The following is a 26639-nucleotide window of genomic DNA, read 5'->3' as shown; positions in this document are numbered from 1 at the left end:
ATAGGGAAGCATTCATCTGTTACATTATTCATGTATGCACCATTTTAATGTCAAACTGCTCAAACTGTTTCCAACACACCTTAATTGGACGAAAACGTGAGGCTAATTTTCAATGTCGAGATGCAACGACAAACAACGAATTCAATAATAAACCTAATTGCATAAATATGTAAAGACCGAAAACAATCGGAGCTGTGCCGCTCTTTTTACAGAATACGTTTAAAAATGATTTGTTGGAAACGAGTGTTGGGCGGTTGTTTATTTTAATATTTTTCCAACGATGTTTTTTTTGCAGCGTCCACAACAACGCCGACCGCAGCAGTTACTAATGCCCTGCATAACATCCGCAACTGAAACATTTATTTCGAACATTCCAGGAATCACTTCGCGGGCATTATGAAGCGTCATACCTACATCACGGAATTTTCTTTTTGTATTTTATATTTTTACAACTTTTTGAGAAGAATCAAAGTATTTTTGTTACTTTTTGTATGAGTATATTGTGGATTGGGCGCGCGGTGTTGTAGTAGCCGCGCGCTTCAACATTATTTTATATAATTATATTTATAGTAATTATACATTTTAACCCCACTTGATGTATAGTACTAACCGACGATGCATTTGCATTTTTGTACATCAGGGAACAATTCAGTACAAATTAGGTTTTTGTTCAGTTTCATTTCACATTGTTCCATGATCGAATTGCAAATATACAACCAAATATTTTTATAGTTTTAGGTTCTCATAATCAGTGGATAAGAAATAAATGTCAATGATCAATAAAGATATTTCAAGTAAAAAGCCGTTTTATTATTTATTACAAATTGCTGTGTAAACTTTGTTCAATAAAATCCAACAACGTTAGCACCCGCTACAATACTGTGCTATGTACAGTTAATACTTAATGAGATTAGCTGCTATCACAACTATTGATAAAATAAAACTTTCACAAAAATAAAACATCATGACACGTGGTTATGGTGGTGTTGCTTGGGGTGCTCTGCTACGTAAAACACGTAAATCAAAGGCACGGCAAAAATAACAATCACTATACACAAAACGAGGGCTTTTATCGAAATATCACCATCAACCCCACTACAGTCGATCTTGGTCACAGCCGGCTCCTCAAGCGGGCTGTGCGGCAACAAATGCACCTCTTCATCGTCCCCACTCTCCTCAGTCACGTCGTGACTCTTTTGCGCTAAACTACTATTAAAAATAATTTGGTTAACTTCCGTTTCCTTCAAACTAGTAGTCAACTGATCAGTGTCCACTTGACCACTGGCTGAAGGGTCATTCGGGGAGCTGCGCCCGCTGACGTGCACCCCGGCCAGAGCCAGAGCAATGGGGTACTGTGGCACTTTGATCGTCCTTTTGGCGAAAATCTCATTTTCTTTGTGGATGTTATTCAAGCGTTTCAGATCTTCAATCTGGAAATGGGGTTGAAAAATTATTTAGGGGTTTGGAGACACTGACCGTACAACAGTAACGAATTGCGAGGGATTGCAACGTGTCGCCCTCCTCTACGGTCTTCTCCACCGTCGCTTTTTCCTTTTTTGGGGAGGTTTTCCGTACTGTAAACAGTTCAGTCTCGTCATCGCTATCGCTGTGCTTGCCAAACTTTTTGTAACTGGCGTCCGGCTTCAACCTGAAGTTTTGTAATGTTTTTTGGGAGCAATTAGGGGTCAAGACTCACTTTTGCCTTTGTTTCATCATTTTCGGAGTATTTTTAAGACATCGGGAAACGAGGTTAGGACACTGACACCTGTCACGTTGACGTCACAAATCACACACTGATTTTCAAGGGTAAACAAAAAAGCAAAAAAAACGTTAAAACACCCCGATTTTCCAGGTAGTTAAAAAAATAAAAAATATCAAGCAAAATAAACCGATTTTCAAGGTAATCTAAAAAAAAGTAAATATTTCAAGCAAAATGACCCAATTTTCAAGGACAAATAGAAAAGTAGAAAATATTGCGAAAATGACCGGATTTTCAAGGGTAAATAGAAAAGCAGAAAATATTGCGAAAATCAGGCACACTTCATTTTTTTAAGGAAAACACCATAATTTTCAATGTAGTTAAGAAAGCTAAAAATATCAAGCAAAACACCCTGGTTTTCCAGGTAGTTAAAAAAAGTAAAAAATATCAAGCAAAATAACCCGATTTTCCAGGTAGTTAAAAAAGTTAAAATAATCATTAAAATACCCCCGATTTTCCCGTGTGCTTAAAAAAACTACTAATAAGGCCCCCATGCACACAGCACTTTTTATGGAAAAACACCCCGATTTTCAAGGACAAACAGAAAAGCAGAAAAAATCGTGGGTCCATGGTGCACACAGCCATTTTTTAGCAAATATACCCTGTTTTTCATAGTATATTTAAAAAAGCAAATATTTCAAGGATTTTGTCCTGTTTTTTATAATATATTTAAAAAAGCAATTATTTCAAGAATTTTACCCTGTTTTTAAAGGTAACATTTTTTCAAAGATTTTACTCTGTTGTATTTGAATTTACCGCCGCGATTAAGTTGGTACTAGTTATATTGGCAAATCTGATTACCTTGAAGCTTGTGCTTCGTACACGTGTTCGCACATGGTTCGCATGTAAGTAGATGAGTTTAGCAAATTGTATTTAATCTTAAGTCTAGATAATAGTAGTATTACCTAATTTCAACAATAGAAATATAAAAATATTTCACATCTTTCATTATTAATTTCATAACAGAAAGTGTTTACACAAGCCAAAAATTGGAAATTACTTTTTTATTCTACCGCCTTATGTTTCAGGTTGAAAGTGAAAAGAAAAAATGAGTAAAAGGAGTAGTTTCCGGCTCAACGAAACAGATACAGTTACAGCTAGTACAGCTAGTACAGAAAAAGTGGCAATACTTGATGACACGCTGACAAACATGGAAACATCAATTCGACGAGTGCATGACTCAGTCAATGGCCTTGAGAGTAGGTTAACAGAAAATCTTCGCATGATGATACGTGAAGAAATACGTGAAGGACTTAAAAATCTCAAAATTGTTTATGATCAAAATTAATTAAATATCAACTTATTTTTGTATATAATAAATATAATAATAATGATTTTTATAACAAATCTTCAGTTACTTTCCAGTTGATTCATTATTAATTAACAACGAAAAGGATTAATATCCAAATGGTACTGTATCACAGGTTTCTAGAATAACCCTCTTATCATAAACAAAACCAAATTCTTTTGTTTCTATTTTATTTTATTTTTATTTTAGTGTGTGATTTGTGGTTGACGTTTCTTTGGGGATTTTCGTTGGAGGAACGGCTCGTTCACAAGCGCAAATTTTTCAAAAAAAAAATTCAAAAACAGGCCGCACAGAACAGCTTTTAGGTCCATGCACCATCATTGTACGACCGGTTAAATAAATAAATAAGTCTTGCAGTCCTTGAATAAATAAAAAATAAAATAAAAGTAGCTCGTTCACAAACGTCAATCAGTGTAATTTATTTTCTCAAAAAACATAACTTTGTGCCTTAATACCCCCTCAAGACACCCCCGACTGACTTTAAATAGTGGAAAGGATGGATTCGAGTGATTATTTCGAGAGTTATCAGGACTTGTCGGTAAGTACTGTCATGCGTCAACCTTAACCTCAAATGCTACAGCTTCAGTTTTAACAATTTATTCACACTTTAACAATAGCTTTCCCAAAGTTCTGCCCACCTAGCATCTTCATGAACGCGTCCGGCGTATTTTCGAACCCTTCAGTGACGGTTTCGAAATATTTCAAACGCCCCTCTTGGATCAATTTAAGGTTATCGTCAATGGCTTTGTTCCATTTGTTTCGCCACCGAGTCACGCTGAACCCTTCCATCACAAGGTGGTTGACTTTCACAGGTGTTTGCACCTCTCGGGCTACAATTTTTTTAATAATAGTGGGCAAAAAGTGACGTTATGTCACCTTTGGTGTTTTCGTCATTGTAGGTGGAAATAGCCCCACAGATGACCACATGACCGAATTTGTTCATGCGGTGCAAGACGGCGCTGCTGACATCGCCCCCCACGTTGTCGAAGTAGCAGTCTATGTTTTGTGGCGTAGCTTCGGCCAATTTTTTCTCAAAATCTTCACTCTTATAGTTAACGAAAGCATCAAAGTCCAATTCTTTGACCAATCGGTGGCCTTTAGCGTCCGATCCAGTGATACCAACCACTTTGCACCCTTGTAGTTTGGCCAGTTGGCCCACGTGGGTGCCCACAGCCCCGGCCGCTCCTGAGACTACGAGGGTTTTGCCCGCCGCGGGCTCGCACAGCTGGAGCCCGTACAGGGCTGTGACCCCCGTCATTCCCAAAGCCCCTAACGCCAGCGATTTGGGTAAATCCCCGAAGGAGACGAGTCTCGGCGGGAGATTGAAAAAATCTCCCGGTTTTTCTGAGGCTACAGTATGTGTCCTCCAACCAAACTCCCCCACGACGTACTCCCCAAGCGGATATTTCGAATTCTTGCTTTCTATTATTCTGAAATTTCGGTTAAAATAAATAGTTCGACACTGAAGGGGTTTACTTTGCGACTTGTTCCCCAATTATGGGGGCCCCAACTGCCTTCATAAACACGCGGATGTAAGGGTCGACGCTCAAGAATTCGGCTTGTGCCAAGAATTCGCCGTCTTTTAGCTGGGGAAGCGATTCTTCGACTATTTTGAAGTTGGTTTCTTGGGGGTATCCTTGAAATTTTTTGCTCAGGATTATGGTTTTCGCCTTCATTGTGTTTGTGACTGAAAAGATATGGCGATATTTGACTGCGAATAATGAGGAGTTTTTGAGAATTGTGGACATGTTTATCACAATTACAACTAAATAAAAAACATGTGTTTTCCTGACCTTGTGCAAGTGTTTATCACTAAATAAACTAACTTGTTGAAGTCTGTACTATTCCTGCTTGTTTTCCTGTTAACACATTATCTCATGTTTATAACCTTTAAAACCACAACACGTCGCGAATTAACCCATTATCGATTGATTTAATTGTAGGTCTCTTAGTAACAATATGCAGAAATAAGTAATAATTAAACACAAGAACTTTCATTAACCATTACTGTGGCCACCAGATTTTTGTTTGTTAATTTCTGATTTTTTATTATTTCTGCGAAGTAATCCTAAACTTTTCTACGCTTTTAGAACCTCTTTGAGTTGTTCAAAGTGCAAAAAAACGTTAAAAGAATCGATTTTAACAGACTATTGTTATTCCGATTTTTGTACAAATTTTGGTCGATTTCGAACATTTATTGGGCAATATCTCCGGAACCATCACAGATAACCCTATAAAGTGTACCATCGTTGGAAAGCTCTTTTAATTATCTATCTTTTTCAAAAAAGATCATTGATCTTCCTCCAACTGATAGTTTTGGAGAAAATTTTAAATAAAATGAGAAATAGGTACAATTTTAAAAAATTCATTACTTAAATACTATTTGGAATTTGGCGATTTTCTTGACGCCAATCGATTTCCCGGATCATTTTGCTTAGGACTGCATCAAAATAGTTCCACTTTTTCGAATAGTTTTGCCGTTATTGAGAAAATAAAAAAGTGAAAAATGGTGGATGCGCCATTATTAAAAAATTCATAACTCAAAAACTAAAAGTGGTAGAGCAAAACGGTTTGTTCCAGTGATTTCTACCGTTCATTTTACGTATTTTACGTCTTATGTTTTCTTTCATGTAAAACATAAATGAATTTTTATAATTATTAGTAATCACTTTTAATTAAGTACTCAACAAACAAAAAATTATCATATTGTAAAGCATTTAATTATTTGTTTTTGCGTTTGCTTAATCATTTCCTTGACATTCACGCGACATCCAGCCGCTGGTGATTAATTCAGATGACAAGATTAGATCCATTAATATGAAAATCTATTTAATAGTTTCGCCTTACATTTTTACTGCACTGTTGATTGATTATTGTTTTTTGCCAGTGATGTTAAATAGCTCACGCATTTTTAAACCTATCCTATTGTTTGAACGACAATAATGCATACAAAGTACTGTTCTGTATGATGCAATAAAACTGCGCCTCAAAATTGCATTATCACTATTCCCGTAAACAGTTAAACCACACTCAGATTTTTGATAATGGTGAAAGCACGAAAATACATTTATCACAGCCATTTCGACGGCCTTCCGAAAGAAACCGACTTGAAACTAGTCGAAGAAGAACTACCACCACTCCAAGACGGAGGTGAGAAAATTCTCTCGAAGTTTTCACCAAAAAAAAAAAAATTCTAGAATTTCTAACCGAAGCGGTATTTTTGAGCGTCGACCCTTACATGCGTTCGCGCGCCTCGGGGGTGGACCTTGGCTCCACTTACATCGGTTCACAAGTGGCCAAGTAGGTACAGTCACGATCAAAAAAAATAACACCCCTACCAACCAAGTCCGACTAAGAATTATAAACTAGCCAAACTAACACATTAACCGTATTATTGCGAAAAGATTCGTGGCTGTGGTTTAAGAGGTGTCGTTCTTTTTGATCGTGACTGTACACAACCCCTAAAAACCAAACAAAAATTTTTGGCTCAGAGTTATTGAAAGCAGAAACCCCAAACACCCAAAGGGCGAACACTTAGTGGGGCGTTTCGGGTGGCGCTCGCACACAATCTGCGACTCAAAGTCGGATTTTTGGGTCGTTCCCGACCTTGAGGATTTGCCCCTTTCTTACAGTTTGGGCGTTTTGGGGATGCCAGGGTAAGCGTTGTAATAAAAGTCCCCACTTTTCACCCCACTGTAGAAACACGGCCTATTTTGGTTTTTTGGAAATATGTCAACCCAAACCTGGACAGACTGTGGTCGTGACAGGGGCTGGAGGGGCTGTGGGGAGTATCGTGTGCCAAATTGCCAGAATTAAGGGTTGCACGGTCATTGCAATCGCCGGTTCGGAGGAAAAAATCAAATGGTTGAGTAACGATTTAAAGTTTGAGCACGTTCTGAGTTACAAGGATGATGATTTTGGGGCCAAGTTGGAACAAGTGACCCCAGAGGGGGTTGATTGCTATTTTGATAATGTTGGGGGGGAGGTCACGTCCGTTGTTTTGACTCGGATGAACGAGTTTGGACGGATTGCAGTTTGTGGGGCCGTTTCAGGGTACAACAACGATTTTTCAGTCAAAGGTATTGTATAATTGGACACGAAACGAGATACTTTTTTCGCATAATTTTTTTTTTCTGAGTGTATTATGTGTTTAATTTAAAATTCTTGCCTCCCATTTCTAAAATACTACTTTCAAAGTAGTATTTTTTACTTCAAAATGAAAGTAAATAATTGTTCGGCATTACTAAAGGACTAATTTACCAAAAAAAAATTATGGAAACGTAAAAACAATGGATAATTGTGGTTTAATGAAGACGTGCTTTCTAAAGAATATTTTGATATTAACTATAACAATAAATTTATTGGACAACAACTCCGGAACTATTAGAGATAACCCTATAAAGTGTACCATCGTTGGAAAGCTCTTTTAAAAGGAAAAACAGGTAAAATTTAAAAAAATCATAACTAAAAAAGTATTTGGATTATGGCAATTTTCTTGACGCCAATCGATTTCCCGGACCATTTTGCATAGGACTACATCAAAACAGTTCCACTTTTTCGAATAGTTTTGCCGTTATTGAGAAAATAAAAAAAGTGAAAAATGGTGGATGCGCCATTATTAAAAAATTCATAACTTAAAAAATAAAAGTCGTAGAGCAAAACGGTTGGTTCCAGCGCATTCTACGGTTTATTTTACGTCTTATGTCTTCTTTCTTTTAAAACATAAATGAATTAATTAACCATGACAATAAAATTGGAATTTCATTTTAACGGACGGGACACTTTGCTCAAATTTTTAGATTTTATTTTCAGTTTTTACGCACAATATCTTGAATTTTTCGTTATAAGAATTTAGCACCAGCCAAATTGTTTGCAGTGTACAATTGGAGCCACATTTTTAAAATTTGAAATACGAGCAGGAAAGAGAAATACAAATTGATGACGGACGGGACACGCAATGACCTCACATTTTTTACAACTTTTTTCTTGTTTCTCTTACCGTATTTGCAGCGTTTTGCCAAACATGGGACAGAGTACAAACTAGTAAAACTTTGATTTTTTTTAATTTATAGTTAACGATTTAATAATTTTTTGTATTAATTTTTTATCATGTCGTTTCGTATCCTAATAGTATTGAACAGGTAATCTGAATTTAAGTTGGTAACCTTGTAGCAAGTCCAATCCAGTACCTCATGATTCGGAAACAGCTGAGAATGGAGGGTTTTAACGTCTATAGATGGCAAGCGCTTTGGTTTGAAGGCATTGCCCAAAATAAAAAATGGCTCGAAGAGGGAAAATTGCAATATCGGGAGACTCTAACTGAGGGCTTTGCCAACATGGTCCAGGCCTTTATTAACATGCTTTCTGGCCGTAATGTGGGAAAGGCTGTAGTTAAGGCATAAATAAAAAAACAAAACGTTTTAACAGTGTTTTATTTACAAAAAAATTATAATAAGAGACTAAACTTTAACAATGGCTTTCCCGGTGTTTCCCCCTTGCAGCATATCCACGAACGCCTTGAACATGTTCTCGAACCCTTCAGTCACCGTCTCCTTGTACCGCAACTTCCCCTCTTTGATCCACTTTTTATTTTGCAAAATCCCTTCAAACCACCGATCGGCCCATCGGTGGACGACAAACCCCTCCATCTTCAGCTGGCTGAACACCAGAGGGAACTGGACGGGGTCGGCCCTCGCCGCACTTTTGTCGTTGTAGCCCGAAATGGCGCCACAAACTGCCACCCTCCCGAAGAGGTTCATCTTGTTCATAATGGTGGTGCTGATCTGGCCGCCCACGTTATCAAAGTAACAGTCGATGCCTTTGGGGGCCGCTTGTGCCAGTTTTTTCTCAAAGTCGGGGTCTTTGTAGTTGATGAAGTGGTCGAATTTCAGCTCGTTTACGAGCCATTTGCCCTTTTCGTCCGAACCGGCGATTCCGATCACTGTGCAACCCTTGATTTTGGCGATTTGGCCCACGATGCTGCCCACGGCACCGGCGGCGCCTGTCACCGCCACCGTTTCGCCGGATTTGGGCTTGCACAGCTCCAAAAAGCCGAAATAGGCCGTGTTTCTATAGAAAAAAAACAACATTTTTTAATAAAAAAAAACACAAAGTTTCACTTTTATTCCTTCTTGAAGTACAGTTCTATAGTTTGCTACATGTACAGTCACCCAAAATGAAAATTACGCCTCCGTAACGCGTAATCTATAGTTTTGAGGTTTTCCTTGAGGTTACTGATCATGAATAAATAATGAACAATGAACAAATACTTATCATTTATTTCTTTTTACTGATCAAAATCGGATTTTTACTGATCGCTTTATTACTACCCTTTATTTTTTAAGGTAACACTACATAATAAATCTTAACCAGATAATTCGAAATGAAGAAATTTCGATTTTCTGAAACAAACAAACACGACAATGTGCATTTTTTGGCGAAATTTTGTTACAATTATATGACAAATTACTAAATAGGAGTTGGAACATTGTTTAGACACAATAAAAACGCTATAAAATGGTCGAACTGTGTAGAAAATACCTAAGTTTTTTTACATTTTAGTCACAAGATTTTGGTAAAATTACACAAAAGTCATTAAACCATGTCAAAATTGGTAAAGTTTTCTTTTTCTTTTCCGACCGTTTTAACACGTTGTTTAACTAGATAGTTAAAATGGCTCTTAGTTTTGCTTTTATTCAGGCATTGTATCTCGTTTTTCTGAAATCGGTAAGTTATTTTATTTAGTTTAACACTTTTTCAGTTGATAACGTAGATGTTTGGTAAACTTTCGTCTAAAATTAATAGAGAAATCTCACACTTAGAAATGGAGCAACTTTTAAAGTAAAAAAGAAAATGGTATAATTTTACTCTTTTTGCGTTAAATTGGTACGCAGTGATTTAGCAAAATTTGGTCGGAAATTACCCAAAAAATCACCGATTTGATGCCTTTTTCCAGCGCTTAAATACGCTAAAAACACAAAAATAATCGAAAATGGCTTTATTTGGGCAATTTTTCGTTTAAAAACGCCATTACATTGCAAAATTTTGATAAAAACAAACCGAAAAATTGCCGAATTGGTTTGAAATTGTTAGCTAGAGCGATCATGCACATTATTCAGTGAGACAGTCGATTATTATCTTACGAAATTTTTACCAGAAACATTAAATTCAATTGATGAAAATAGTATATTTTCGTATTTTCGAGCACTTAAACATGCACTTGAAATAAAAAAAAATGGTGACAATTTAATGCTAAACCAGTGAGAGAAATCACTCAATTAACTAAAAAATGTCCTGTTTTCGATTGTTTTAGCTCATTATTCAGCCAATACCTATTATCCTATTAATTAAAAATACGCCGAAAAGTCGCCGAATTGTGGGCACTTAAGCCAGATTTTGTTAATATGGGACTAAAAGTTACAAAACTGAAAGCTAAACATTTCAATTTTTATTCTTAAAACCGGTTTAGTCTCTCATTTTGTTTCTCGAATAATTTGCCCAATAAAAATTGCCCCGGCTTGCTTTATCTACTGCACAAAAAATTGCAAGGTGTTTCTTATTGGATATCGATCGGCTAGCGCACTCCCAACTATAAAGCAGTCCAATCACAAGGCGTCTAAAAGGTCGACAAACATTGGGTTTGTCGGGGTTGGAATTTTGCTGTTTTCTATGAAATTTGAAGTTTTCTATTACAGTTCGGGCAAAGAATTGCAATTAAAATTGGAAACTAAACAAAGGACTTGCAGTTTTTCCGCCTTTTAAATAATAAATTATTTTTCGACTTTACTTTCACTCAGGAAACGGAGTTTTTTTGAAGTACAATTTTTCAGGAGAAAAAACCTTTTTCTTTAATTTGTTCATAGAAATTCCTTCAATGGAAATTAAATTAAGTTTCAAACCGCATTCAGTCGCCTAATCGTTATTTTTTTACACAAGACAATAAAATTGAATGATCTGTACAAAAAAAAGTGCACCTCTTTTCGCCTAAAAGAGCATGTGCACAGTGAAATTAGGGTTAAAGGGATAATTACCCGGGCATTCCCAAAATCCCCAGCGTGTAGGACAAGGGCAGTCCCTCCAGCTCCGGAGCGAGCCAAGCCCCAGGTCTCCCGACTTCCAGCGGCCTTCCGTCAGAGATGGAATGAGTTCGCCAGCCAAATTCCCCAACCACGTACTTCCCGACTGGGAATTTGTCATTTTTGCTCTCAATTATCCTGTCAAAACAAACTACAGTTTTGAAAAAGTTGTATTTCACTTACTTTGCCACTTGTGATCCAATGAAAGTCCGGCCAAGAGACAAGCGAGGGGCGTAGGCCCTCATGTACGGGTCTACGCTCAAATAAACGGCTTCCGCCAAAAACTCTACGAAATAATAAGGTTAGACATCGTCACTAAACTGATTTTCTCACCTCCATCCTTGATTGGCGGCAGCTCCTCTTCAACTAGCCTCAGGTCGGTTGATTTGGGCAGGCCTTCGAACTGCTTTTCGAAAATGTATCGCCTGGCTTTGACCATGTTTACGCCCCCGGAAATCGCACGTTTAATGGGTGATGACGGCATTTGATGTTTATTTATACCGTTTGTTGTGATAGGAGAGTACAAGGTTAAACGAGATTGTAGCGATGATTTAGCGCTTTTGTACGAAGTACAAACCGGCCCTTTTGATAAAAATTAAATGCTTGTCATTGGGAGGAATTCGGTGATAAGAAAGCGACTGAGTTAAAAGTGGAACGCTTTATTTATAGAAAACAAGATAAACGCTGTTTACACTTTAACTATAGCTTTCCCCAAATTTTTGCCTTGCAGCATTTCGATAAAGGCTGCCACCATATTATCGAAACCTTTGGTGATGGTTTCGTGGTATTTCATTCTCCCGGCTTGCAACCACTTGAGAATTTGCTGGAAGGCTTCACCTGACCGCTCTTGGTACAAGTAATTCTGGAATCCCTTCATTACCAACTGTTTACGCACCATGTGGTGCTGGACTACTGAAACTGAAGTACCGATTAAAACGTGCCAAAAAATCGAAAAAAATGTTTGTCTTAAGTCCCCGAAAAAAAAAACAGTAAATTTTTGATAATTCTTGAGGAAATTTTGTAAAATAATCTGAATTATTGCTCTTAAACATAAATCTATTAATATTTTCGACCCAGTTGGGCAATTTTTTTGGTTTATTTTTATGGAAATTTTTTGCAATCCGGCCCGGTTGGTAGGGGTGTCATTCTTTTTGATGGTGACTGTACCTCTGGGCGGGTTTTCCACATCATGGTTGTAGGACGAAATGGACCCACAAACCCATAATCCCTCATATGCCCAATAACCGTGGAACTAATCTCCCCTGCGACATTATCGAAGTAACAGTCAATACCCTCTGGTACCAACTGGTCCAATTTTTTCGCGACATCGTCCGTTTTGTAATTAACAAACCCATCGAAACCCAACCCATCGACCAAAAAGCGCCCTTTGTCCTCCGAGCCAGTGATGCCCACAACTTTGCACCCTTCAATTTTGGCAATTTGGCCCACAATGGACCCCACAGCACCTGCAGCGCCTGAAACAGCCACAACTTCCCCGTTTTTCGGTTTGCAAATGTCCAAAAAACCGAAATATGCCGTGGAACCGGGCATTCCCAAAACGCCCAAAAGGTAGGACATGGGTAAATTCCCCAAATCGGGGACTAGATATGGCGCCGGTGCGTTTCCCGCCCCTTGAATGACTGTGGGAAGTCCCGAAGAAATGGTGTGGCTGCGCCAATCAAATTTACCCACGACGTGCTTACCGACTGGGTATTTGTCATTGCGACTTTCGATTATTCTGCAATCAGTTTTTTTGTGTTTTTATAACAAAGGGTTGAAGATTGTTATTACTTGGCCACTTGTGAGCCGACCATGGTCGCCCCTAGGGGGATGTTATGGGCGTAGGCCCGCATGTAGGGGTCCACGCTTAAAAAAACCGCTTCTGCAAGGAATTCTGGGAAAAAAATTCGTGATGGCACTGATGGCCAATCAAATCACTCACCGCCGGGTTTGAGTGGGGGTAGTTCTTCTTCAATTGTTTTAAAGTCGGATGGTTTGGGCATGCCATCGAAACGGTTGTTGATGGTTATTTTTTTAGCGATTACCATTTTGGTTTTGTTGGATATGTTAGTTGATAAGATGCGGCGGACGGCCATGGCACATGATTAAGTGATAAGTTTTTTTTAACCATTTGTAAATAAATTATAAGCAACTAGCTACACAACGGCGGGCATTGTTGGTTGCCTATGATGATTTCTAAATTTCTAAAGATGATTACAATATTAAAATATGAATGAAGTGGGGCCCAAAATACCTATTTTAAACTAAATAAATTGTTGTTTTGTTATTGATTTTTACTTTTTTGTTGATTTTTTTGTGCGAGTAATTTTTTTGGGACGTTTCGGGGCTCAAAAAAAATAGATAATTACGTCAACTTACAATTTGGTATTTGTTGAGATAATTTAAACCTATTCAACGATTTTTCGGATTGTTTTACACTTTGTTTTCAAATACTTAAGTTGCTGTTACAATGAAAGCTTCATGAAATTTTAATTCGTTGTTAAATGTTACCAACGCGAATAGGCCCATGAAATTGATTCAGTTTGGTCACGTGATCAGTTATTCACGCATTTAATTGTGGATTAAATTAATGACGCTTCTATAAGCCGGTCCTTAGTTTATTTATTTATATTTTTATGTGGTAGTAATAAACACGTAATGAATGGAAAAAATTATCTAATTTTTCTGACGATTTACACACGAGAGCTTGAAGAATTTCAATTTTTAAATATTTTTTTGAGTGCATAAAATTGCAACTTTTTCTAACTCTTTTTTACACTCAAATAAATATCGAAAAAATTAAAAAAGTCTTTACTGAATTTTACAAAAATTTAATCGTATGAAGCTCACATTTACATTTACTTAAACAAATACGATTCGTTTGATCATACATACTCCACCAGATTCCGGCATTTACTCAGACCAAATTTTCTGCGATTATCACGTACTAGAAACAGCACAAGTTATTACTGTATTAAATTATTTAACATGTTACCTGACACCTATAAAAACCTCGAGTTCAAGGCTTTTAAAAACTGTGTTAAATCTTTCCTGCTACAAGAGGCATTTTACTCTGTTGATGAATTCAGTAATTATTTTTGTAAAATGTCATCTTAACTAAGTTTTCTTATATAATTATTATTATCTGCTTTTGTAAACGGTTAAAGTGTATTTTCTTGTTTTCTCTTCTTTTCTTGGTGACGTATGTAAGATACTTTGTATTTATAACATCAATAAAACATTATCATTAATTGTAATCGAATTTTAATTCGTGATTAGTTGGACTTTCGTAAAATAAGTGGCTGCTAGATTTAATTGGACACTAAATAAGAATGAATTGAACTGAATTAAAATTTGTGCTACAAATTATTAGACATACCTACCTGCAGCGTATAAATGATTTTTTTTATTTTTGTCATTTTTTTTGCAGAAAAAATAAATTTATTATAGATCGTTTTTTTCAGATTGTCTATAAGTTATTAAAAATTACAATGTGTTTAAAATAGCAGTACCTACCTAGTAATCGTTGTAGATTTCTGTGTAAAACAAACGATTTGCCGAAATATCAGCCAATGGCAAAATAAAAAAATAATTAATTATTATGTTTTTTATTTTGTATTTTTATGTTTTCGTTTTTTTTTTACTTTTCCGACTTGCTTAACCTGTTCTCATTTTTTCAGGGTTAATTTGCTTATTTTTTTTGTTTGGACAAAATTTCACAAAAACAGTAAATTTCTGATTAAAAAAACAATATAAAGTGCTTTCTTTTGGGTGTAATAACATCATTTGGTCGTAGTTTAGCGAGATTTCGGCTTAATTATTTTACAATCATAGAATTTAAGATTGTTCCTAAGTCATTTGTGTCTTTGGAGCAGGAAAAATAAAAATCTCTGAAAGGTTATATATTTATTTGTTTATGTAATAGATCCACTTATGAGTGTTTTTGATAGTGAGATAACGTTGATAAGCGAATGTGTAAAGCACCTCCAATAGAAAACCAAATTGGTTTCGTTTTAATTTATTGTACATTTTCAAAGGCCTTGTATTTTCCTAAATTTGCTTAACGCATGGTTAAAATCCACGGATTCGTGCTCCACATGCGCCGATTTCGTCCTCACGACGGCTTTCCCCACATTCTCGCCCTTTAAAACCCCAATAAGCGCCTTTGTTGCATTTTCAAACCCATCGGTAATGGTCTCCCGATACTTCAATTTATTCTCTTGGACCCACTTGAGGTTCTGTCCAATGGCCTCCATCCACCGATCCCTGAACTGCAAACTGACAAATCCCTTCAATTCCAATTGTTTCGAAACAATGGCCGGTTGCACAATCGCGGCTAGAACAAAAATTTCACTCCCGAAAAAAATAAAATTGCTAAAATTAAACCTCTGATCGGATTTTTGGCATTGTACGAAGAAATGGAGCCGCAGACAGAGACCCGCCCCCCTTGGTTCATCAGCTCCATGACGGTGGTGCTCATGTCGCCCCCCACATTGTCAAAGTAGCAGTCGATGCCCTTGGGGGCCCCGACTTTCAAATCCTCTGCCAGATTTTTGGTGGTTTTGTAGTTGATAACGTAGTCAAAGCCCAGCGATTCCAGCCAGCGAGCTTTGTCCTCACACCCCGTGATTCCGATCACTCTGCAGCCTTTGATTTTGGCGATTTGCCCCACGTGGCTCCCCACAGCCCCGGCAGCCCCGCTTACGACAACCGTGTCGCCTTCGAGGGGGCGACAGATGTCCAAAAAGCCGAAATAGGCCGCTACGCCAGGCGCCCCCAGGACGCCCAGAGCTAGAGAGGTTGATAAGGTGCCAATCTCGGGCAAAAGATAGGCGAAGTAGTTGTTGGGTTCTTGGACTATTGTGTGGGAGCGCCAACCGAAATTGCCCACGACGATGTCACCGACTTGAAATTTTGGATTTTTTGACTCAATTATCCTGAAATTTTTGGTGGTGGTTTTTGGTTTAATGTGCCAGGATTTAGATACTTTGCCACTTGGATCCCGATCATGACCTGGCCTATGGTGTACCCTTTGGCGTAGGCGCGCATGTAGGGGTCCACACTGAGGTACAAACTCTCGGCCAAATACTCTAAAAATAGTTTTTTTTCTAATTACATTGCTATAAGTAATTTTTTTTTGTTAGCTTACAAAATTTTGTCAATAAACGCCTAAATACATACAGTTAGTTAAAATCGGAGTGTTTTAACTGCTCTAGTTTATTTTTGTGCGAATTTGCATAAAAAGCAGAAAAACATAAAAGTTTGGTTGTTTTAAAAATAGTCGTTTCAAGGTGAAAAATCATGAAAATCGTTGCTCAATTTAGCTCTTTTTGAGTAAAGAATTTATTGTAAACAGACATTTTTCGCAACAACTTTGGTCAAAAGTGTTGTTAAACTCGGTTTTTTCGCCAGATTTCGATAGAGAAGTCCAAGTAAAGTTAAGTACTACATAATTCGTGTTTTTACAAGTGTGTTGGCACATTTTCCAGCCAGAAACTTAATTATTTCGTAAAATTTTGTTAGAAATATGTCGTAAAATTACTTTTTGAATCGAAGCACAATTTTTTGGGGAAAAAACTCAGGTGAAGGCAAAATTTTGTCGACTAATTTCGCTAACACTGGCTTGAAAATCATGAAATTTGATCCAAATGGGTGTTGTTTTATCTTATTTCGCGCGATTTAAAAGTGCGTTAGTTGAACTTTCGAGAAAATTTCGAGCGAATTTCTTAAAAAATAAACCGAAAAACTACAAAACCTGGTCGAAAATGTGTTATTTTTTGCGAAAAACAGAGTGAAAAATCGCTAAATTAAGTGGAATAGAATTATTCTGTTCTATGATAGGTTTACAGCCAGTAAAGGAATCATCTTAAAAATTTTGTAAAAACAAATGGAAGTTTTACCAAATTAGGCTGATAATAATGTTGTGAATTGTAGGTTTTTTATATGTTATTACTTTTTTGAGATAAAAACGAAGTTTTTTTTTTAATTTCGCTTAAAGTAGGTGGCTTGCCAGAAATTAATTTATTATAAAAAACTTTTTACAATATTCTCGTATTTTGGTTAAAAGCAAATGTTATTTTAATGTTTAAGGGCTAAAATTTTGTTTTTTTTTCAAGATATCTTGCTGGAATAAAAGACCGAAAAATTCCGATATAAATTAAAAAAAAAATTTTTTTGCTTTTTTGAGCATGTTTTTTTTAGCTAGAAAGGAATTTCATTAAGAATAAGACGTAAATTTATTCTTAGTATTGTTTGTTTTAAGGAGAAAGCTCGGTTGAAGACAAAATTTTTCGATTAATTTTGCTAACACTGGTTTGAAGATCAAGATCTTTGTTCCAAATTTATGTTATTTTACGTTTTTTCGGACGATTTGGTGCGTTATTTGGATTTTTTTGCAAAATTATGCCAAAGCTTTTGATTTGTTTCACTTGATTTAGCCGTTTTTAAAAACTTTTTTAAAAAACAAACCGAAATTTTGCTAAATTAGACCAATAATTGTGTGAAACACGTTTATTTTTTTAGACAAATTTTGCTTAAACTTGGCGAAAATTAGATATTTCAAGCACCTTTCAACCAGAGATTAATTTATCTTGAACTTTTTACTACAATATATTTGGCTCAAAAGTAATGTTATTACTTTTACTACTATTTAAGCACGTTTTAGAGCCAAAAACAATTTTTTTTTTCGATATTTCGCTGGAAAAAAACGAAAAATCACGAATTTAGGTCGAAACTGATGTCGTTTTATCTGATTTGTTTTGCAAGAACTTAACAAAGGACACTTAAAAATTACAAAGTATTCCTAGTTTCTCTCGATTTAGCTTGTTTTTAAACGAAATTTAGCCAAAATGTTGTCGAAAATCAAGTTTTGTTGGGGTTTAGATGATTATCGCTAAAACAAACCGAAAAATCGCCAAATTAACTCGAAAATTACATAATTTTAACCTTTTTTGAGTGTTTATTTAGCGGGTTTTTCAGCCAGAAACGTAAACCGTAAAGTTTTATTCAGAGCAAACCAAAAATCAACAAAACTAGGACGAAATAAATTGTAATTTTTGCGTTTTCTAGTGATTAACATTTTTTTTTTCGAATAATTTCGCTAAAACTGGCTGAAAAATCACCAAAATTGAAGAACATTCTTTTTGAACCTGAAACTCATTTATTTTGTAAAATTTCAAATTACAAAAATAAAATAAAACTTATGTCCTTTCCCTGTTTCACACGATTTTGTTTATTTTTGAGCGAAATTTCGTCAATAATTTGGTCAAAAAACTAGTTATTTCTACATTCTTCATGCTAATTACACGTTTTTGAGTTCCTTACCTAAATAAACCGCGCTGGAAAATTACCTAATTGGATCAAAATTTAAAAATTGCCTGCGTTTTTGGTGAAGAAACGTAATTATTTCGCAAAATTTGTCAAGAATAAGCCAAAGAATAACATCTTACTGGTCAATAACTAAATACTTACCTCCATCTTCGAGCGCTGGCAGCTCTTCTTCATGCAACTTCAGGTCGCTTTCTTTGATTTCTCCGTCGAAAATTTTCGCAACGGTGTACACTTGTGCCTTCACCATCTTGATCGGAGCTAATGACGCCAATTGTCGAAAATCACGTCCTTATCTCCGGTTTTATCTGATCGTTTCAGATTCATCAGATCATGTTGAGAGATGCACCGAGGAATAAGGCTTACAAGCAAGCGATTTTTGACAATGCTGACCAGATTTTGGGGAGGAGGGTTTTGGACGTGGGGGCTGGGACTGGGATTTTGTCGGTTTTCTGCGCCCAAGCTGGGGCTGCCAAAGTCTATGCCGTTGAGGCAAGTAACGTGAGTAAGATAGCTCGAGAGGTGATCAAGGAAAATGGGTTCGATAAGGTGATTGAGGTGAGTAAGTGATTGGATCTTATCAATAGTTGTAATGTAGTTATTATGGATCGAGTGCGCTGCAGACAATAGATTATCATAATTATTGTGGGTTAATTGGCGCTTAATCTCGCGTGATTACGTGATAATTTATGTATAAATGATCGTTTTTCACGTTTTTAACAAAAAGAAATTGAAATTTAATTTATTTTGAAAATAACTACTAGTAACATTTGGTTTGTAATTTTTTATAGTCAAATGTTCTTCTTACATGCCTTGTTTTTTTAATTATAATCAAAACACGGGATGATACGTGAAAAATAAAAATAAAATAAAAATTTGAGAAAACAAAAAAAAATTAGTTAAAACCCTAACTACTTGTTGTCGGTTCATAATTTTTTTTATCGTCAAAAACCTTTTCGACAAGCTTTGTTTTCTGTAAAAATTATGGCAACCGCTACACTTGAGAAAAAATATTGTTTGTGATGATATTAAAAAAAAGAAAAAAATTGTTAAAGCTTTCTAAGTATTAAATACTTAAAAAATTTAATTAAAAGCTTTGTTTTTTGCAAATATTAGTATAAGTGATACTTATTTCTAGGAATATAATAAAAAAAATTGAAAAAAGCAAAAAAAGAACCTAATTGAATCCTAAATAGGATTTTCGATTCATAATGTTTTTACAGGGAAGAGCTTTTTTTCTCTACAGATCTCGCAGAGATCTCGTGTTGTTTTGTGATTTTTTAAACATAGTGTTTCGACCAAAATCATATTTAAACTTCCGATAAAAAGCAAAAGGAACAACTTTTTTACCAAATTCGGTGATTTTTTTGGGTAATTTTAGACGAAATTTTTCTGAATAATTGCGCTTTTGGACGAAAAACATATCATTTTCGATCCAGTTATTGAGTTTTTAGCCAGGTTTAGCAAAATTTTGTAAAATCTACGTTTCTATCTCAATAATGTACCACTCGAAAAATAAAAAAAAATCTCCAATGTTAAGATTTTTGGAAGAAGCAAAAAGGACCTTTCGATCCAGTTTAGTAATATTTTATAAATTTTGTGAATTAAGTGCGTTTTTTAAAAAGAGGTGAAACGCTTAAAGTCGTAGGCAAAAGAAAATGTCATTTCTAATGTTGTTTTTTTTATAGAATTTTTCAAAATAATGTGTTTATGTTTAAACAGTGTGCTAAAATGTTTGGAAAAGGAAAAGATATTTTCTGACTTCTCTTACTTTCAACACAATTCGACATTTTTCGGAATATTTTTTGTTAAATTTGGCAAAATAATTGAAAAAATAGGGGAAATAAAATAATTTTTCAACAAATTTTTGATTTCTCGTCTCATTTTAATACAATTTTCTCATAAAACTGAGTTTAAGTGCTCCAATAAGGCAAAAATAATAGCATTTTTTATCCAATTTAACGATTTTTTGGAATAATTTTCATACAAAATGACGCATTATCTACGAATTTTTTTGTGTAATTAACTAAGTAATGAAAAGGTCAATAAACTTCTAAAGGTTTGAGAAGTGAAATAAATTTCCAAGTCCACCAACTGTATCTTATATAAAATCAATCTAGAACTTGTTATTTAATGAAGTGTGTTTTTCCAGATTAAATTCAAAATGTAGTTCACTTACTGTAGAAATTCTCGATTGTAATAATAGATAAAAATCTGTGATCTTTTAGAACTTTTTCATAAATTATTAAATTATTACTGAAAAATATGAACGGAAATATTTCCCTCTAAAATCTCCAAGCTTTTAATGGAGCTACATTTTATTTTATTTTAACATTTATCTCATCTATTCGACAGTGCATATTGTTTATTTATGTTTTTATTATTAAATAAATTAAAAATTTCACTTGTGAAGGCACTAAGAACATATTTTTGGGAAAATAACTAGGTACAATAAACGGTTTATTATGTTACAAAAAGTGAAAGAATTGCAAAATCATTCATAAAAATTTTTTGTGACTAATCTGTCATAATACGATAAATCAAATCGATGATAAATTAGATAAGCGAACATGAAAATTTCTGAATCATTTCATGTTTGACGCAAATACAGATTTTAGAACTCAGTGAATTGGCAATAATTAAAAAAAAATTTTGACAAACGAAATTTCATCAGAAATATTTTCAATGTTTACTTCGGAAGATTCCAGTTACGACTGGAGCTATCTTTTGTGCCCTTTTAGGTGATTAATTCCAGAATTGAGGACACAGTTTTGCCGGAAAAAGTCGACATAATAGTATCAGAATGGATGGGCTTCTACCTTTTGCACGAAGGCATGCTAGACTCTGTAATTTTCGCCCGAGACAAATTTCTCAAACCGGGCGGTTTAATGTTCCCCGAATCGGCAACAATTTACTCAGCTCCTTGCTGGTTTGTGTTTTTCACTCTCGCAAAAAAAAACAATAATAAAATAAAACTCCTAGCGTCCCCTCAATGTTCGACTCCTGGGGCAACATCGAAGGCGTCTCCATGAAAAGCTTCAGCGAGAAGCTCCGCACTGAGGCATCGCACAAACCCAGCACTGTTTCGGTGGCCAAAGAGCACATTTTGGCCGATCCTGAGGTGCTGCTGTGGATTGATTTACGCGAAGTAACGCAGAAAGAAGTTGACGGGTTTAAGGTCCAGCACATCGCTGTGGCAACCAAGGCGGGGAAGTACCAAGGGATTTGTTTGTGGTTCACTTGCACGTTCCCGTCTTTTGTGACTGAACCCGTCACCCTATCCACTGCTCCTGAAGATCCAGAGACGCACTGGAAGCAAACAACTATCGTTCTCCCGACTGAAATCCAAGTCGAGCAAAAAGCGCCAATTGCCTACGAATTATCCCTAGCTCGAGCTCAGGAAAATCCAAGACGGTACAACATTGAGGTGACCATGCTGGACCCTGCCGAGGTCGAACATCCAGAATATTGTGCCTGTCATATGACTAAATGTATTCTAGTTTGGGCAATGTTGGAAAAATATGAGAAAGAAAGTATGGGTAAATAAATGTGTGGTCTCGATTTTTTTGCTTTGATTTCCCCGGATTTCCTCTGATTTCCTTAAGATTTCTCCTAATTCTTTCACAATTTAGTTATCATAATAGGTATTTTTGTAATTTGGAATAATTTGGAGCAAATGCAAAAAAATTATTATCACTCGACAGCTCCTCAAAAAAACAAGTTATATGCTGTTTTGCTTTAAATAAATAAATATTATTATTTTAAAATTGGCAAGAATGAGATGTTAGAAAAACCTTCGGTACTGTATATAAAGCGGCATTTCTCTAATTTTACATGAGAAGTTTACAGACGACTAGATGATTAAAACACATTTTTCTTTTTATAAAAAATCATACTTCGTGATTCTGCTTTTACAAGAAAGTATTGTTTAAAAAAAATCGAAAACGGAAAAAGTAATAAAAGCTTATTAAATCTAGTTGTATAATATCAAATAAGACACTGCCATTATTATCTCAAAAGCTGCACATTGCCGATTTTTTTTCTAAAATACCTACTTACTACACATCTGTCAAATGTCTTATTTTTCTTGTAACTAGATTATTTTTAACGTCAATATTTTTATTGACACCATGCAACTAGATTATTATTGTTTTTTATTTAATAAATGTAAATTAAAATTTAAAATAAATTGAGGACGCGACAAATTTTTTAAACAATAATTGTTAGTTAAAGTAGATTCTTTTAGGGCCAACATTAGAAACTTTTAATTTCTTAATATATCTAGCTTTAAGCTTTAAAATTATGTATGCCATTCTGAGCTGAGAAACTGGCACTAACTTTGAACCAACTTCGAACTCTTAAGATAAGTGAATAATCTTTTTTGTCTTTGATAGCCAAAGGTTCTAAGGGTATTCTAAAATCTTCAAAATTGTCAACTGTCAAGTTGCGAGGCGACTATGATTTTTTGAAAATGATGATCAAAAAATTATTTCCACACAGTGTGAGCCTTTTATTTCAATGGCATTAAAAAGAACATCATTTTCTATGAAGACTTTTATCGACAGCTTCTATATCTATCGAGTACATTGAAATTATCACAAAAAACTGTTTTAGCTCATTATTTTATCGCTCACTATATGCAATTAGAAAATTTGTAAAAGCATTAGCATATACTATTTTAACGGCCTTTTAATTATAGCTTCTTCAGTTTTTTAAACTGACTCATAAATCAAAATTCTAACTGCTGCTTTTTGAAAATCACCCTGTATAAATATTTATTTACTTCCTGTAGCCTGTACATTTTTACATATTTACTCATTTTTTTAATCACTATAATATTTCTTAATTTTTCTAAGCATCTTCACATCAAAAAGCGTGTGATCCATTAAAGCCATAAGTGTTTAATGCACACACAGATTTTATTACTTGATTAAAAAAATAACTTTCTGCAATCCTATAAACCATATACTCTGATTATGATCTTTATCGTGTTCCTGATTGACTTAATTAAAATTTCAAGAACATACGCTGATTGAAAATTTTTTGTGATTTCTCCTGATTTTTTGTACACCGATGTTTCGCCCCTTTGGCGCAGCAAGATGATGAAGACATCATCAAGACAGGTGGTTGTGCCTGAGGCGGGACGCTGCTAAATTAACCACTAGAAGATGAGAATCGTGCCGTGCTGAGGAATGCGCTTGCTTTTGATTACGAAACGTCGGAAATTATAGGTAATAAGGCGAGTGAAGGACCGGTGATGATGCTTTTGACAACTCGTTTGAATAGTTTTCAGTAATCTCGTACTCGAGATAACTGTTGTGATTTACGTTGCGTAAAAGTCGGATTTAGATTAGAGAAAGAATTACACATACACTATAAAATTAGTTTTACAATTGCGAAAACTAATCGAAGACCGATGTAGTTGGGTTTTATTGGCGCCGTATCACAATATAACTATTATTTTTTTGGTCATTAGCCCACCAACACACTGGGGCCCACCTCCCAGACAATAAAGGTTTCGCCCTTCAATTACGCATTGTCTTCTATGTAAATCCAGCGTTGCGAGAAAATGAACGTGTTGGCACTGAAAACGGTGGTGATTTTTGCTTCGATTTGCATTGCATTATGGGGCACACCTGACCACCGCGCCAGGGCCGGCTTGGCCCAGCCGCAACGCCATAACTCTTGTGGTGGTCTCATATTTTCAAAACTATTTCTAATCAAGGTGTCAACAAACAAAAATTAAAATAAAAATAAAATAAACCGAAAAATAAAAATCGATTCCAAAAATATTCTCCAAATTCTTATAACGTTTTACTTTGCGTCTTATCAAAGTTCTTCTATAGTTTCGTCTAGAATTTTTACAGATTATGTGTAGCATTGTTTCCGTAGAAATTTTAAGATTCTTCTTAGGATTCCCCTCAAGTTTTTTTCTAGGTCTCATATCTCGACTCTTTTTTTCATAAATCCACCATAAGATTTGTTTATAAATTCTTCATTAGATTGTTCTTAGAATTATTTTGTAGACTGTACTTAAAATAATTTATAAACATTTCTTTTAAATGTTCTAAATTTTCATTTAGATTCTACTTTATGTCTTTTCCTAATTTTACTATAGGTTTGTTTAGAATTTTCTCAATTATTCTTGAGTATTGTTCTATTCTGTTCTTTAGATTTTTCATAAATTATTCTCTAAATTCTTCTTTAGAATTATTTTGTAGCTTGCATTCAAAATATTTTTATAATTTTTTGTTGTTCACAATCTACAATGTGTTTTTAAATGATTCTCATCTAGTCGTCTGTGAATTTCCCATGTAAAATCAGAAATGCCGCTTTATAGAATTAATGACAAGCATTTAAACACCGAATAATACTATTCTAAAGTTTGCAATTCGGAAATAAACTTCGACAATAAAAGTGTTTTCTTGCACATTGTAAGAATTTAGTTGCATTTTAACGAAATTTTAAAATCAATTAATTGACAATTTGTGAATTTCACAACTGACAGTTTTGACATTTACTGACAGACAATTCAGTGGAGCAGAGCGGCACAAATTTTTTTACATGTAAACCAATTTCAAAGTTAACTAGATGGGAATCATTTAAAAACACATTGTACTTGCGCCTTTGCAAAGTTCGTTTATAGATTTTTTTTGTATTATTTTTTAGAATTGTTTCTGTACCATAATTAATACTCTAAAAGCAAAGTTGACTTATTCTAGGAAAGCATTTTTTCAACATTTATCAACAAAATATGTGAAATAATATTTAAAATTTTTTTTTCATAATTATTTATGAGTTTCATCGAATTTATAATGTTTTCGACGTTTCTAAAAGTTCTCTAAATATTCTTAGAATTTGCCATAATTGTGAAAAATTCACCAAGTTGGTAACTAGTTTATCAAAACTAGTGAGGCTTAAATTTTTTTTTTTAATATTTACTTTAAAAGTGTAATAAGTTTTTAATGTTCTTAACATTCCTAGCACTCTAGCACGGACTTTTCGCTCAATCGATTAGGTAGGGAAAGTGCGAAGTTGTTTTTGGACACGTTGGTGGTCTCTTGTTAAAGCGGATTTTGCATAAAAAGAGGCACGTTATTAATGCGCATTATACAAAAGGGAATGCTTGATTAGATGGTTTAAGTCTATCAGTCATGTGTTTTGATTAGATGGTTTTGTAATGGACCGCCCTGACGATAATAACTGGCTATTATGTGAGTGGGCAAATGCGCGCAGCCCTTCCGTAATGACATCGCCAAGAGTTCAATATTTACATTTTAACGCAGCTATTTCTCGAGAAATTGTTCTTAAACTGCTTTATAATAGATTTCTAAGAAAGATATTATAGCAACTGACGCTACGTAAATTGTAAACTTCAGCCGTAGGTGTTAGGTGCAAGCACCAGGATCTGATAGCAAATAATGGACTTATTGGGGAATTTTGAAACATTTTTCAACGCGCTGTTCACCTCCCAGTGACACGCTCGTAAAGTAAGTGTCGAAACACATTCGGGCCATTATTCGCCTTATACGTCCACAATGTGGGTGCCACGAGCCATATGGTGGATGCTCTTGTCTCCGAAATTTCTTCCAATCGGAGTGAGTCATGCCAGACGTTGGGTTAATTATCCGAGCTCTATAAACCCAGAATGATGATAAATGCTATCGCGGGGAGCTTGTTAAAGTGGAGATCTTGGGTAATGAAAGGGAAGTGATGTAGTTCAACATCTGATACAAGATGGGGGGTCTTTGTTCGTTAAATGAGATATGCTCTCGTGATTGAAAATTTCGATTTCGGGGATTTTGATCGAAGAGATGCGAGCGATAGAACCGACCCGGAAGAATTTTATTTAGTGTTTAAATTCGGTTTCCATTTCTCGTCTGTTGATAATTGTAGAGTCATTTTTTTAGAATAAATACGAATGAAAATTACCATAACAATTCGTCACGAGCGAGAGCCGCCCGTTGTTTATTTTTATTCTTTTTATTAATACCTTTTTAGAATTATTTATTCATTGGATGCGATTGTTGGAAGTGACAGCATTTTTTTAATCTCGCGTGATATATGAATATAAGTGCGAGCAAACTAAAATAACATACACCTATATCGGATTACAATACAAGTGTATCCCACACAATCATCATCACGGCCATTGTTTGTATTAAATATA

The 26639-nt window shown here is 35.2% G+C and overlaps 6 protein-coding genes and 1 pseudogene across 17 annotated transcripts in view; 2 read left to right on the top strand and 5 right to left on the bottom strand.

The window, feature by feature from the left end:
* Positions 1-801, top strand: part of HnRNP-K (Heterogeneous nuclear ribonucleoprotein K) — a 38482-nt gene extending 37681 nt beyond the window's left edge. For all 5 annotated transcript variants that reach the window (XM_963445.5, XM_015981183.2, XM_015981182.2 and 2 more), the window contains one exon: positions 296-801. In XM_963445.5, the coding sequence (XP_968538.2) occupies positions 296-329 (34 nt within the window). In that variant the 3' untranslated portion in view covers positions 330-801. The remainder of the gene's footprint in view (positions 1-295) is intronic.
* On the bottom strand, positions 789-1835 carry LOC657113 (uncharacterized protein). The gene is made up of 3 exons (XM_971135.5): positions 1697-1835; positions 1477-1648; positions 789-1430 (listed from the first exon to the last, which is right to left on the bottom strand). Exons 1-3 carry the CDS (start codon positions 1714-1716, stop codon positions 963-965), a joined length of 660 nt encoding a protein of 219 aa, XP_976228.2. The 5' UTR covers positions 1717-1835; the 3' UTR covers positions 789-962.
* Art8 (Arginine methyltransferase 8) lies at positions 1671-22030 on the top strand. Of its 6 annotated transcripts, XM_064355772.1 has the most exons (9): positions 1671-1806; positions 1853-1999; positions 2055-2123; positions 2173-2604; positions 2788-2958; positions 3258-3606; positions 18791-19027; positions 21211-21398; positions 21452-22030. In XM_064355772.1, exons 6-9 carry the CDS (start codon positions 3565-3567, stop codon positions 22014-22016), a joined length of 1032 nt encoding a protein of 343 aa, XP_064211842.1. In that variant the 5' UTR covers positions 1671-1806; positions 1853-1999; positions 2055-2123; positions 2173-2604; positions 2788-2958; positions 3258-3564; the 3' UTR covers positions 22017-22030. The 6 variants fall into 6 exon arrangements, 5 of the variants coding, with proteins under 5 accessions (XP_064211842.1, XP_064211841.1, XP_064211844.1 ...); XM_064355771.1 differs by having other exon boundaries at positions 2055-2604; XM_064355774.1 differs by lacking the exons at positions 1671-1806; positions 1853-1999; positions 2055-2123; positions 2173-2604 and adding an exon at positions 2611-2728.
* Positions 3650-5855, bottom strand: LOC657198 (prostaglandin reductase 1). 3 transcript variants are annotated; one of them, XM_064355770.1, is made up of 4 exons: positions 4895-5855; positions 4545-4755; positions 3945-4498; positions 3650-3898 (listed from the first exon to the last, which is right to left on the bottom strand). In XM_064355770.1, exons 2-4 carry the CDS (start codon positions 4742-4744, stop codon positions 3669-3671), a joined length of 984 nt encoding a protein of 327 aa, XP_064211840.1. In that variant the 5' UTR covers positions 4745-4755; positions 4895-5855; the 3' UTR covers positions 3650-3668. The 3 variants fall into 3 exon arrangements, with proteins under 3 accessions (XP_064211840.1, XP_008195283.1, XP_968762.2); XM_008197061.3 differs by having other exon boundaries at positions 4862-5854; XM_963669.3 differs by lacking the exon at positions 4895-5855 and having other exon boundaries at positions 4545-4848.
* Positions 8484-11769, bottom strand: LOC657348 (prostaglandin reductase 1). The gene is made up of 4 exons (XM_963812.5): positions 11477-11769; positions 11327-11429; positions 11099-11281; positions 8484-9137 (listed from the first exon to the last, which is right to left on the bottom strand). The coding sequence occupies exons 1-4, from the start codon at positions 11625-11627 to the stop codon at positions 8528-8530; spliced, it is 1047 nt and encodes a 348-aa protein (XP_968905.2). The 5' UTR covers positions 11628-11769; the 3' UTR covers positions 8484-8527.
* Positions 11787-13293, bottom strand: LOC657425 (prostaglandin reductase 1-like; annotated as a pseudogene).
* On the bottom strand, positions 15035-18768 carry LOC657504 (prostaglandin reductase 1). Its single transcript, XM_963960.4, has 4 exons — positions 18614-18768; positions 16131-16233; positions 15530-16080; positions 15035-15479 (listed from the first exon to the last, which is right to left on the bottom strand). The coding sequence occupies exons 1-4, from the start codon at positions 18717-18719 to the stop codon at positions 15175-15177; spliced, it is 1065 nt and encodes a 354-aa protein (XP_969053.1). The 5' UTR covers positions 18720-18768; the 3' UTR covers positions 15035-15174.
* Positions 22031-26639: the final 4609 nt, after the last annotated feature.

This window comes from Tribolium castaneum, chromosome 3 (genome assembly GCF_031307605.1).
Source record: "Tribolium castaneum strain GA2 chromosome 3, icTriCast1.1, whole genome shotgun sequence".
Classification (NCBI taxonomy): domain Eukaryota; kingdom Metazoa; phylum Arthropoda; class Insecta; order Coleoptera; family Tenebrionidae; genus Tribolium; species Tribolium castaneum.
Note: the sequence above shows the minus strand (reverse complement) of the source record. Positions and strands in the feature narration are given on the sequence as shown.

Excerpts from the sequence above, each read along its gene's own strand:
- LOC657348 (XM_963812.5), bottom strand. The coding sequence starts at position 11,627 with ATGCCGTCATCACCCATTAAACGTGCGATTTCCGGGGGCGTAAACATG. Across the intron at positions 11,430-11,476 it reads GCCGCCAATCAAGGATGGAG|AGTTTTTGGCGGAAGCCGTT; the intron begins GTGAGAAAATCA and ends ATTATTTCGTAG. Across the intron at positions 11,282-11,326 it reads ATTGGATCACAAGTGGCAAA|GATAATTGAGAGCAAAAATG; the intron begins GTAAGTGAAATA and ends TTGTTTTGACAG.
- LOC657504 (XM_963960.4), bottom strand. The coding sequence starts at position 18,719 with ATGGTGAAGGCACAAGTGTACACCGTTGCGAAAATTTTCGACGGAGAA. Across the intron at positions 16,234-18,613 it reads GCCAGCGCTCGAAGATGGAG|AGTATTTGGCCGAGAGTTTG; the intron begins GTAAGTATTTAG and ends AACTATTTTTAG. Across the intron at positions 16,081-16,130 it reads ATCGGGATCCAAGTGGCAAA|GATAATTGAGTCAAAAAATC; the intron begins GTATCTAAATCC and ends CAAAAATTTCAG.
- LOC657113 (XM_971135.5), bottom strand. The coding sequence starts at position 1,716 with ATGATGAAACAAAGGCAAAA. Across the intron at positions 1,649-1,696 it reads ATGATGAAACAAAGGCAAAA|GTTGAAGCCGGACGCCAGTT; the intron begins GTGAGTCTTGAC and ends ACAAAACTTCAG. Across the intron at positions 1,431-1,476 it reads CAATTCGTTACTGTTGTACG|ATTGAAGATCTGAAACGCTT; the intron begins GTCAGTGTCTCC and ends CCCCATTTCCAG.
- LOC657198 (XM_963669.3), bottom strand. The coding sequence starts at position 4,816 with ATGTCCACAATTCTCAAAAACTCCTCATTATTCGCAGTCAAATATCGC. Across the intron at positions 4,499-4,544 it reads ATTGGGGAACAAGTCGCAAA|AATAATAGAAAGCAAGAATT; the intron begins GTAAACCCCTTC and ends CCGAAATTTCAG. Across the intron at positions 3,899-3,944 it reads CAATGACGAAAACACCAAAG|CCCGAGAGGTGCAAACACCT; the intron begins GTGACATAACGT and ends AAAAAATTGTAG.
- Art8 (XM_064355772.1), top strand. The coding sequence starts at position 3,565 with ATGGATTCGAGTGATTATTTCGAGAGTTATCAGGACTTGTCG. Across the intron at positions 3,607-18,790 it reads AGAGTTATCAGGACTTGTCG|ATTCATCAGATCATGTTGAG; the intron begins GTAAGTACTGTC and ends TGATCGTTTCAG. Across the intron at positions 21,399-21,451 it reads ATTTACTCAGCTCCTTGCTG|CGTCCCCTCAATGTTCGACT; the intron begins GTTTGTGTTTTT and ends TAAAACTCCTAG.